We start from the raw sequence: 12,647 nt of genomic DNA, 5'->3' as shown, positions 1-12,647 counted from the left end.
GCTGGGCCTGTGTGAGGAGCTCCCTGTGGCAGCCCAGACCTGGATCAGGAGGCTGGAGCAGATTCTGCTCTTGCTCCACCCACCTTGCCAGCCCCTTTCTGACTCTCGGCGGGCCTCAGCTGGGAGTTCTCCCTGTTTAAATGGCTCTGTCAAGAATGAAGACCCGATCTGTGGGGTGACAAAGCCTCTTTCTGATGTTAGATATCTACGAAAGGCTTTGAAGGAAAAACAACCAATCCCTGACCAACCCTGAAGGGTGTCCATTGCAAATGACTAAGTCATATTCCTTTTCAGCAAGACTTCAAAGAACCTGATCAAAGATAATATTAAATAAGACAGGACAATGTTTCTTTCCTTTTTACCGTAAAGCTTGAAAGAAAAACAGCCAGACTTCAGCTGGTTATGTAAACCAAGCACGGGGAATAACAGGGTGGGGTGACTGCTGTTGGAGAGCCCTTCATCTGAACCACCTTGGTGGCCCCTACTCTAAACTTGGGACCTTAGAGGATGGTCTTTCAAGTGCTCAGCTCATCGGGCAGTCAGAAATCGCCAAAGCTCATCTTGATAATCTCTGCCACAAACCATCATCTGCGCAGGTAGCTGTGGAGCGGAGCAGTGAAAAAACACACCAGACTTGGAGTCAGAGAGTCTGGTTTCTCGTCTTTGCTTTTCGTAGCTGTGAGGCCTGGGTAAGACACTGAACCTCTCTGAACCCTCAATTTCCTTATGTATAAAATGGGGATAGTAAATCCATATATCTCACAAAATTGTTCTGAGGTCTACATAAAAATGTATGCAAAAGTACTTTGTGCTTGAAACATAATATACTCTCAATATACGTGTGCTGGGTTATAATCTGTATTACTTTTGTGGTATTTCTGCACCATTTCCCCCACCCCACACCAACGTAATAAAACAAATATAAAGGTAACATTTAAAAAATTGCTGTATTCAAAATTAATAATAAACTTTAGGGTAAATAAGCTTTAAAACAAAAGTACATAGGCAAAAATAAATAATTTACACCAACCCGCTAACCTAATTTAAGAGTAAAGCCATTTCCAATTACAGCACTGTTATCCAGGGCACCAGCCTGTAGTCGAACTTTGATAGTTCATTATTTTAAAAAACAGTAACAAAAAAACTGAACACTAAGTAAAATCTTTAACAAAACCAAAGCACTGGATTTAACTTTTTAATTTTAAATTAACAAACCTTGTAATTTTATACATAATCCAATGTAATGCTAATATAATTAGCATTTCATCTTGAAAAGTTGGTATTTAACAGGAATGGGAAACTATAAATGCATAGTCTTCAAACCATGAGATACAAATAAAAATGGACAAGTATACAGTAGAACAAAACCTGTAGACACTCTACTAACTGGGGGAAATATGTGAAGGCTTTACATTCGTTATTATCCATGATGGCTTTTGGAGTTATGATTGTTTGGCATATAATAACCTTTGACATTTTAGATACAGCCTTTATTTTTTTTTTCACAGTAAGTTAAAAATCCATCATATGACTCCCTAAGACATCAGTGGTCTTGCATGTAGACTCCAGGAGTCTGCGATCTGATAGAAGAAACATGAACATCTACTGTAGTGCCCTAATTTCATACTTCCCGTACACAATTAATCAGTTTGGGAATCTAGTCAAAGGGTTATATACACAAAAGTGTCAAGAATAAAATGTTCTCCACTCTTGCATAAAAGTGTGTACAGTGTATCAGGGAATGGAAAACTTCTGATTTTCCTGGGCCCGGGCTTCATGGGTCCCTGCTGCCAGAAGATGACAGGCTCCTCCTGCTTTATTGCTCTGTTATTCTGAGGATTAATCATCCAGCCCTGGCGTTTCTCCTTGTTGGATCCTGGATGCTATTCTGATGGCTTCTTCCAGAGATGGCTGTTCTCCAAGCTGAAACAGGAACAGAAACAAGTCAAACACAAAAGCCACAGTGAAGATGGTGCCAAAGAAATATTCTCGGTAAGCTTCTGGTGATTTCTCCCAGTAATTCTGACACTTGGGTTTGTTAAAACGCTACTACTGATAAAATCATTAGGAGCACAAAAACAAATTCCTGCAGAGGAGAGTAAGAGGATTTTGATAAACTCTTCATACATGCAAGAGACAAATGATACTCACTGTCTTTAGTTACCTAGTGCTGCTATAAAAGAAATACCACAAATGGGTGGCTTTAACAAACAGAAATTTATTTTCTCACAGTTCAGGAGGTTAGAAGTCTGAATGCAGGGTGCTAGGTCTAGGGGAAGGCTTTCTGTCAGCTCTGGAGGAAGCTCCTTGTCTCATCTGAGCTTCTGTTCCTGGGCAATCTTCATGTGGCTTGGCATCTCTCTTCCCCCTTCTCTGCTTCTAGCTTGCATTTAATATCTTTTGTATCTCAAGAGATTGACTCAAGACACACCCTACACTAATCCTACCTCATTAATGTAACAAAGAAAACCCATTCCCAAATGGGATTATAACCACAGGCATAGAGGTTAGGAATTACAACACATATTTCTGGGGGACACAATCAATCCATAACACTCACTTTGGCCAATGGTGATAGATATTTGGAGCGCTTCCTGAGCGTTTAGCATCTATACTCATAAACTAAATAAAACCAACAGCTGGCATTTTCCTGAGTATATTTTAACCCCCTTTTCAAGTAAACACACGAAAAAACAGATCACCCCAAGGACAGGTAATCTTAAGTGCCTATAAGTAATCTGGACCTAGCATCTGGAATTCTGAGTTTCTGCTTGACTTCATGGACTCTTCCCAGAGAATGGCTCCTTCTAGTGTCCTGACATTCCCTACTGTAAAACTGGGCTGTTCACAGATTTTCAGAGGACTAATTTAGGGTCTATGTTTACACTGAAAGGAGCCCTGGTGGTGCAATGGTTAAGCGCTCGGCTGCTGACCAAAAGGTTGGCGGTTCGAACCTACCAGCTGCTCTCCAGGACAAAGATGTGGCAGTCTGCTTCCCTAAAGATTTACAGCCTTGGCAACCCTATGGGGCAGTTCTACTCTGTCCTATAGGGTCACCATGAGTCGGAATCAACTTGATGGCAACAGGTTTGGTTTTATGTTTACACTAGTTTTTTTCCCAAAGAGTTGGCTCTGAAGTGCTTTATCAAATCCTGCCATCATTAGACTTTTAAGAGTAAATATGGCTGACGGGGTACACACAGAATGCATACCTGAAGCTTTTTTCTCTTGCTGTAAATTCCCCTAGAATGTACAAAAAAATTGTTGGTCTCTTTTAGTCCTGGTCTCTTTGAGTCAAACCTCAAATACAGTAATTTCCTTAATGCAGGCTAGGTGACACAGATTATTATTCTGTGTCCCGCTGCCTGTACAGGTAGTACATAAAACATGCTGTATGAGGCTGAAAACTACGAGTAGCACTGGAGTCAACTGAGGACACTGCCCTTGTACTCACCTGTACTGCAATCTGGGTGCCATTGGATGTTGCCACTAAGGTCAGAGGTCTGGTTTCTGTGGTTACTAAGTGATGGCTGTGCTGCTGGTGTCCTATTTCTGAGGAGGCAGTATGGAATGCTGCCAAGTCCTGAGCCACAATTGCAACCTTAGGCAAAACAAAACAACAAAAAACACACATGAAGAATTAAGTATACAATTTAAATAGATTAAAATCCATGAAATGCAAGGGAATTGTATTCAAATTAAAAAGAATACACAAACAACAAGAACTCTTTTCTGACTATAGAATAGTAGAAGCTCAAAGTCAGACGAGACCATGTATAATGTCTAGTCTGGACTCTTATTTGATGGCAACTGAAGTTCAGAGAAAAGGGACACGGAAGAGGTCACTGGGGAAGTAAATGTGCTACACCAGGCTCCATTAGCCAGGGGACACTTGGCTGTACCTAGGTTCCAGTACCTCTAAGTGTCTGGGTGGGCAGTTAAACATGTGAACTAACTCACATCTTAACTGTCTATTTATTCCCAGTGGTGGATAATATACTATTTTCTCCTGTATAAACCTGTTGCATTTAAGGCTGGATCTCCTATTAACTAGAAAATGGAAAAGACCATTAAGTAGCATTACTGACAAAGCAACATCTCTTATACTAATACTCAGTTTAGATTCCGTGAAATCTTCCCATAGTCTTTCTGAAGCATCTACCCAGAGTGGTGAAAAGAGCTTTTATGGTTCGTAAGCCACAAATGTTCCTTTTTCTAATATGAAATGGTATCAACTACTTTATGACATTTTAAGATTTTATTTACCCAAACTCACAGGAAGGATAGGTTAAAAACTAAAGTTGCTGCTTTCCTTGGCCATTAATTCACTAAAAATGCTAGATTTTTAAGTTAATAGATATTTAATGTGAGCCAATCTCAGTTATGTTCCATAATCTAATAACAAAGATATATTTCAATATAGCAATGGTGGAGTAGCTTATATTAGAGTAACCCTCCTGTACCAAACAATGATAAACTCTGGACAAAAATATGAAAAATCAACTATTTGAAGGCACTGGAGAGTAACCAAAAGCAAGAAAGAACTGGAGGGAATTACTGAGAGAAGGGAACCACATTGGTTTATATCTATATTTAAATAGCTCTTCAACTGAGGACACTCTCAGTCTGAGCAGCCCAAGGCAACTTAAGGTGTCAGATAATGGAGTCTAGGGCTACCAGAATGGCTGTAAATTGAGAGGGATATCCAAAAGAGGAGAGAACCACAGTGAAGGAAACTCCCAAATACTTAGGACCTCTGAACTGCAAATGTGTGTGGGAGGTTCCAGAGCCTGGCAGAAAGCAACAACTACAAGGCTAAGAAGCTGAGCAGAGATTTTAGCTGCTACTCACCCCCCTTTTTTTTTTTCACTCACCACAAGAGATACAAGAGATACAGAATTTAGAGTTTGAATTCCACCAAGTTAGAGGGGTTTGGTAAATACCTCAGATTTTCCATTGAAAAGGCCATGCATTAGGAGTAAAAATTATGTCCTAGGATTAAAAGATCCACCCTAAGGCTAAATGGCAACAACTGAAACAAATCTGCCTTAACAAAATATAAAACCCAACATCCACAAGCAATTTAACAGACTGATAGAACAAAACTCAATATTCTTCAGAGGAAGATAATAGAATGCAGAATCTCTACAATGTATTATCCACTATGTCCAGAATATTAAAAAAAAGAGAGAGACATGAGAAGAAAATGTGACCCGTAGTCAAGAGAAAATGTAGTCAACAGAAACAGACCTTGAGATGACCAAAATGTTAGAATTAGTAGACAAGGGCTTTAAAGCAGCTATTATAAATACATCCAAAGGGCTTAAAGGAAAACATGGTCACAATGAATGCACTCATGGGGACTCTCAGCAGACAAGTAAAAACTACTTAAAAAATGAAAATTCTGCAACTGAAAATTACAATATCTGAAATTAAAAATTATTTGAATCGGCATAACAGAAGACTGATGATGGTAAAAGAATGTGTCAGTGAACTCAAAGACAGGTTAGTATAAATTATCCATTTGAAGAACAGACAGAAAAAAAGATAAACAAAAATATTCTTCAGGAACAGAAGAAAAATGGGGTACAGAACTCAAATTCTAGTAAAAAGACCAGACTTAATGGTCTGACTGAGACTGGAGAGAGACATGTCCTCCTCTCCCTCACCCCCGCCCCATCTCTCTGTTAGCCCAGAACTGAAACCATTCCTGAAGCCAACTCTTCAGACAAAGACTAGACTGGACTATAGAACATGAAATAATACTCATGAATAGAATGCTTCTTAGCTCAAGTAGATACGTGAGACTAAACGGGCAGCTCCTGTCTGGAGGCAAGATGAGAAGGTGAAAAGGGACAGGAGCTGGGTGAATGGACATGGGAAATCTGGGGTGGAAAGGAGGAGTGTGCTGTTACATTAAAGGGAGAGCAACAGGATCATATAATAATGTGTATAAATTTTTGTATGAGAAACTAACGAACTGTAAACTTCCACTTAAAGACAATAAAAAAAATTTTTCAATACAAAGGTGAAATAATATGTTTTCACTTAAAATATATTTTCAGATCAATAAAGATAGAGAATCTGTCATCTGTATGCCTATGCTAGGGAGGAACCCTGGTGGCGCAGTAGTTAAGTGCTTGGCTGCTAACCAAAAGGTCCACAGTTCGAACCCACCAGCCACTCCTTTGGAGAAGAAAGATGTGGCAATCTGCTTTTGTCAAGATTTATAGCCTTGGAGACCCTATGGAGCAGTTCTACTTTGTCCTATAGGGTTGCTATGAGTTGAAATCAACTTGACTGCAATGAGTTTGGGGGTTTTAGTTTAAGTTTACACTATAAATAATAATAAAGCATATTCTCCAGGCCAAAGGGATATGATTCCAGATTGAAACCTGAATCTACAGGAAGGAATGAAAGGTAATGAAAATGATAAATTAGTGCACAAATACAAAATATTATGTTTTCTTTCTTCTAGCTTAACTTAAACTATATAATGCAAAAATATAATACTGTATTGCGAGAGTTATAACATAGGTATAAAATATATGACAACAGCATTAAGAATGGGGACATAAATGAAAATATACTGTTTCAAGGTTCTTAGACTTTATGTAATATAGTACAATATTAAATCTAATTAAACAGTGATAACTTCAAGATACATAATCCCTAGAGCAACTACTAAAAAATAACACAAAAGTCATTAGAGGAATTAAAAGTAAATAAAATATTTTATTAACCCAGAAAAAGGAAGGGAAGTGGGGATAAAAGACAGAGTAGACTTCAAGATAAGGAATATTACCAGAGATAAAGGACATTTCATGATAAAAGGATCGATTTATCAGGCAGACATAAGAATCTTATGTGTATGTACCTAATAACAGAGCTTTAAAAGACCTGAAGCAAAAGCTAACAGAACTAAAAAACAGAAATGATACAAATCCACAATCGCAGAATACTCTCTGACCACAACAAAATTAAATTAGAAATGGTAACAATGAGATATCTAAAAATATCTCAGAAATTAAGCAACATCTGTCTAAATAATCCATGGGTCAAAGAAAAGATGACAAGAGAAATTAGAACTAATATTTCAAATTAAGAAAAAATTATAATATTATCAAAATTTGTGAACTGCAGTTAAGGCCCAATGGCCTACAGGGGCAGAAGGAGCAGGAGTAGCTGGTCCTCAAGTGAAACCCCTATTCCTGTTCTGACAGCCCCAGTTGCTAGAAACTACCTGGCTTTATTCCCAACCTCAAAGCCTTATCTACTGAGAATATTCCTGGTCCAGAAGCTACAGACAAGCTACATAAAAATGCCTGCTCTGGGGTCACTATCCATCCAGGTCTGCAACTACAACTGTTTCAAGGCCTATTTACCCAGGCTGGACTAAATAGGCTAAATCCTGGAATCCTAGAGCCATGGAAATGTCTGCAAACTAATTAGGTGGGATCATTTCATAAGACAGCCTGAAAGCTGGAAGGATTGGTTTCTTTTTCATTTTTTATACTTTTATAAAAAAATTAAGATATAATTAGCATACAATAAAAGCGAATGAATGAATCATAGGTGTTGAGTTTTAACAGTTGTATACATCTTGGAAACCACAACCCAAAACAAGATCTAGAACATCTCCATCATGCCAAAAGTTCCCTCATATTTCATCCTGGTCAATCTCTCTCACTCTGCCAAGCAGCACTTCCTAATTTCTAACAGCATGAATTAGCTTTTTCTGTCCTTGGACTTCATATAAATGGAATCATATAGTATGTACTTTAGTGGATTTGTTGGATCACATGGTAGAGGCACGTTTGACTTTATAAGAAACAATTCTCCAAACTGGTTTTATCATTTTACACTCCTACCAGCAGTATATAAATGTTCCAGTTGCTTCACATCCTTGCCAACATTTTCATTTTTTTAAATTTTAGTTGTCTTCCTAGATCTAAATCGTATCTCGATCATGAATGTAGAGAAACTAAAGCAAATGAAGAAATGATGAAGTAAAAGAGCTGAATAGAAGATCTCAAAGGGCAGCTCAAGAAGACAAAGTATTATAATGACATGTGCAACGAACTGGAGTTAGAAAACCGAAAAGGAAGAACACGCTTGGCATTTCTCAAAATGAAAAAATTGAAGAAAAAATTAAAGCCTCAAGTTGCAATACTGAAGAATTCTACGGGCAAAATAGTGAATGACAAAAGCATCATCAAAAGAAGGTGGAAGGAATACACAGAGTCATTATACCAAAAAGAATTAGTTGACGTTCAACCATTTCAGGAGGTAGCATATAATCAAGAATTAATGGTACTGAAGGAAGAAGTTCAAGCTGCACCAAAGACACTGGCAAAAAACAAGGCTCCAAGAATTGATGGAATACCAATTAAGATGTTTCAACAAACGGATGCAGCACTGGAGGCGCTTACTCATCTATGCCAAGAAATTTGGAAGACAGCTACCTGGCCAACCAACTGGAAGAGATACATATTTGTGCCCATTCCAAAGAAGGGTGATCCAACAGAATGAGGAAATTTTTTGAATAATATTATTAATATCACATGCAAGTATAATTTTGCTAAAGATAATTAAAAAACGGTTACAGCACTACATTGACAGGCAACTGCCAGAAATTCAAGCAAGATTCAGAAGAGGATGTGGGATGAGGGACATCATTGCTGATGTCACAAGGATCTTGGCTAAAAGCAGAAAATACCAGAAAGATGCTTAACCTGTGTTTTATTGACTATGCAAAGGCATTCTACTGTGTGGATTATAACAAATTATGGATAACATTACAAAGAATGAGAATTCCAGAACACTTAATCGTGCTCCTATGGAACCTAGATCAAGAGGCAGTCGTTCAGAGCGAGGGTATACTGTGTGGTTTAAAATCAGGAAAGGTGTGCACTCAGGGTTGTATCCACTCACCTACGTATTCAGTCTCTCTGCTAAGCAAATAATCAAAGAAGCTGGCTATATGAAGAACAGTGTGGCATCAGGATTGGAGGAAGACTCATTAACAACCTGTGATATGCAGATGGCACAACCTTGCTTGTAGAAAGCGAAAAGGACTTGAAGCACTTACTAATGAATAATGAAGGTCAAAGACTACAGCTTCCAGTATGGATTATGCTTCAACATAAGGAAAACAAAAATCCTCACAACCCTGGACCAATAAGTAACATCATGATAATGGAGAAAGGACTGCAGTTGTCAAGGATTTTATTTTATTTGGATCCGCAATCAACACCCATGGAAACAGCAGTCGAGAAATCAAACAACATATTGCATTGGGAAATCTGCTACAAAAGACCCCTTTAAAGTGTTAAAAAAACAAAGATGTCACTAAGGAATAAGGTGTACCTGACCAAAGTCATTGTATTTCCAATTGCCTCAAATGTATGCGAAAGCTGGACGATGAATAAAGAAGACCAAAGAAGAACAGACACCTTTGAATTATGGTGTTGGTGAAGAATATTGAATATACAATGAATTGCCAGAAGAATGAACAAATCTGTCTTGGAGGAAGTACAGCCAGAGTGTTCCTTAGAAGGGAAGATGGTGAGACTTCTTAAGTACTTTGGACATGTTACCAGGAGGGATCAGTCCTTGAAAAAGGACATCATGCTGGGTAAAGTAGAGGGTCCGCAAAAGAGAGCAAGACCCTCAATGAGATGGACTGACACAGTGGCTGCAATGATGGGCTGAAGTCTAACGATTGTGAGGATGGTGCAGGGTGGCTATGAGTCAGAACCAATTCAATGGCATCTAAGGTCAACAGCAAATGGTGTCTCACCCTGATTTTAATTTGCATTTCTTTTACAACTAAAGATGTTGAATACCTTTCATGTGTTATTGGCTTCTTCATGGATCTTCTTTTGTGAGAGCTTTGTTCAAATGAGCAAAGTCAAATGATATGCTCATTATAAAAAATATTTTTGCTCATTTTTAAATTGGGCTGTCCGTCTTTTTATTGTTGATTTGTAGAAGTTTGTTATATATTCTCAATACAAGTCCTTTGTCAGGTATACACAATGTGAATATCTTTTCCCAGTCTGGGCTTGTCTAATCTTTCTCTTAATTGTGTTTTTTGCTGAGCAGAATTAATTTTCATGAAGTCTAAGTTATGAATTTTTTTCTTTCATTGTTAGTGCATTTTATATCTTGTCCAAGATATCTTTACCCTAAGGTTGAAAAATATTCTCTTCCGTTTTCTTTGAAGTTTTGTGAAATTCTACATTTCGAGGTGTAGAAGATGTCCATCTTCATTCTTTTTTCAACACTGGTTTATCTATTCTAGGTCCTTTGCATTTCCACATAGATTTTACAGTCAGCTTATCTATGGCTTCAAAAAAGCTTGCTGGAATTGTGACTGTGATAGTATTGAATCTATAAATGAAATTAGAAAGAATGAGAACTACTAATTTTGATAGATTCTTTCATTGAATCAGGTGAGGTACAGTGAGACTCAACCCTGCCTTCAGCACAGTACAAGAACAGTTTTAAATGTATTAATCAACACCATTTTAAAGGAAATGAAAATGAAAACTACAAAGAGATACATCAGATTGGCAAACATCCAAAAGTTTGACGCCACTAGGCTGGCTATGCTGAAGGGAAGAGACACCCTCAAACACTGCAGGTGGGAATGTAGACTGGCACAACCCTAAGAGGGAAGTCTGGCAACATTTATCAAAATTACAAATGCATGTATCTTTTTACCCAGCAATCCTACTCTAGGGATTTAACTGGCAGATATATAGAGACTCATGCCAAATCGCATGTGCACAAGGCTATACATTATTTGAAGCAGCAAAAAACTGTTTGAATAAATTATGTCACATCCATACAGTGGAATATGATGCAGCTTTAAAAAAGAATGAGGAAGCTCTTTATATATTGACATTGAAAGATTTTCTACTGTATTGTTAAGGTCAAAAGAACAAACAGATAAGGTGTAGAAGAGTATAGTTCGCTACTATTAAAATAGGGGGTGAATAAGATGACTATGTACTTTATTTGCTTGTATATGTTTACGGGGATAAGAAGCAGGTTGGTGGAGTAGGAGTGGGATGAAGACTTTTCACTACATACCATGTGAATGTATTACATATTCAAAAATTAAATAAAGTAAGTTTTGCAAATGAATTTATTTCCTAAGTATCTGAGGAGGATGATGATGATGATGATGATGATGACAGGAATGGCTACTATTACTGAACACTTAATATGTACCTAGGCTAAGTATTTCATATGCGTTATCTCATTCAATCCTTATATCAACCTTATGGGGTGGATGCAATTATCACTCCTAATTTATAGATGAGGAAAAATGCAGGCTCAGAGGGATTAGTAACTAAGAAGTTGCAAAACTGGAATATAATCTGACAGTCATGTACTTAACCACTATGCCACACGGTATATCTACGTAACAGTTTTGATACTGATGTATGCATTGATTGATATAATGGAAAAATGCAGTTACCTGCTGCCCTTCCGTACCCTCGGCGGTAACCATGGCAACAGAATGTGTTCCTGCTGAGGAGATGACTGCATCATGAGCAGGGACTGTGATGGGTGTGCCATCCTGCGTTACCATTGTGATGGTATTGCCAATGGCTTGCATGTCTGCTTGAGATATGTTGACCTGCAATATAATGCATTTTACAAGTCTGTCAATGTCTCTTGTTATACTTGGCAATCTTTATTAAGGACTGGGCCTAATCCTTGTATATGTTTACTCTGTAGGAACAAATAAGTCTTTCAGAATGGCATAAACTCTTTCAGATCCTCAGAAAAATTGGATATTTCTTAAATGCATCTCCTCCTTTCCGTCCTTACTGCTAACTTAGGCCTTTATTTTTCTGTCACCTGAATTTCTGCAGTAATCCAACTGCTCTCCAGTTATCCAGTCTACCCCCTCCCTTACCATCACTCTACCTTGCCAACTGTCTTAAATACGTACACACACACAACCAAACAAATCCCATTATGTTCCCTGGCTAAATTTCCATTGGCACCCTATCACCTAGAGTTCAGACTTCTTACATATTATTATTTTTTTCATGATCTGGCCTCTACCAATTTCTCTAGACTCATCTTCCACTGTTTCCAAACCAGCATTTGGCACTCCAGCCACAACCAGTCTCTTGCAGTCCCAGAGAGTGTCATATCCTGTTACAGCTTCATGACTGTCTCAGTTACCTGGTGCTGCTATAACAGAAATACCACAAGTAGATGGCTTTATTTTCTAACAGTTTAGGAGGCTGGAAGTCCAAATTCAGAGCCTTGGCTCTAGGGGAAGGCTTTCTCTCTCTCTCAGCTCTGGAGAAAGGTCCTTGTCTCTTTTGAGCTTCTGCTCCTGGGCAATCTTCATGTGGCTTGGCTTCTGTCTTCCCCCTTCTCTGCTTCTAGCTTGCATTTAATCTGTTTTATCTCTCAAGCGATTGACTCAAGACATACCCTACACTAATCCTGACTCATTAACATAACAAAGACAACCCATTCCCAAAAGGGATTATAATTATAAGCACAGGCATAGAGGTTAGGATTTACAACACATATTTTTTGGGAAAGGTGCACTGGTGGCATAGTGGTTAAAAGCACTCAGCTGCTAACTGAAAGGTCGGTAGTTTGAACCC

General features: G+C 38.2%; 1 protein-coding gene across 4 annotated transcripts in view; it reads right to left on the bottom strand.

Annotated features, from left to right (window-relative positions):
- Nucleotides 1-938: 938 nt before the first annotated feature.
- ZNF143 (zinc finger protein 143) overlaps nt 939-12,647 on the bottom strand; it is a 69,728-nt gene continuing 58,019 nt past the window's right edge. For 3 of the 4 annotated variants that reach the window (XM_049890344.1, XM_049890341.1, XM_049890343.1), the window contains exons 14-16: nt 11,492-11,653; nt 3,455-3,601; nt 939-1,923 (exon numbers count right to left, since the gene is read on the bottom strand). In XM_049890344.1, the coding sequence (XP_049746301.1) occupies nt 1,840-1,923; nt 3,455-3,601; nt 11,492-11,653 (393 nt within the window). In that variant the 3' untranslated portion in view covers nt 939-1,839. The remainder of the gene's footprint in view (nt 1,924-3,454; nt 3,602-11,491; nt 11,654-12,647) is intronic. The other variant, XM_049890345.1, reaches the window with a different exon arrangement.

Source organism: Elephas maximus, chromosome 7 (genome assembly GCF_024166365.1).
Source record: "Elephas maximus indicus isolate mEleMax1 chromosome 7, mEleMax1 primary haplotype, whole genome shotgun sequence".
Lineage (NCBI taxonomy): Eukaryota > Metazoa > Chordata > Mammalia > Proboscidea > Elephantidae > Elephas > Elephas maximus.
The sequence above is the reverse complement of the archived record's forward strand: the minus strand, read 5'-3'. Positions and strand labels throughout refer to the sequence as shown.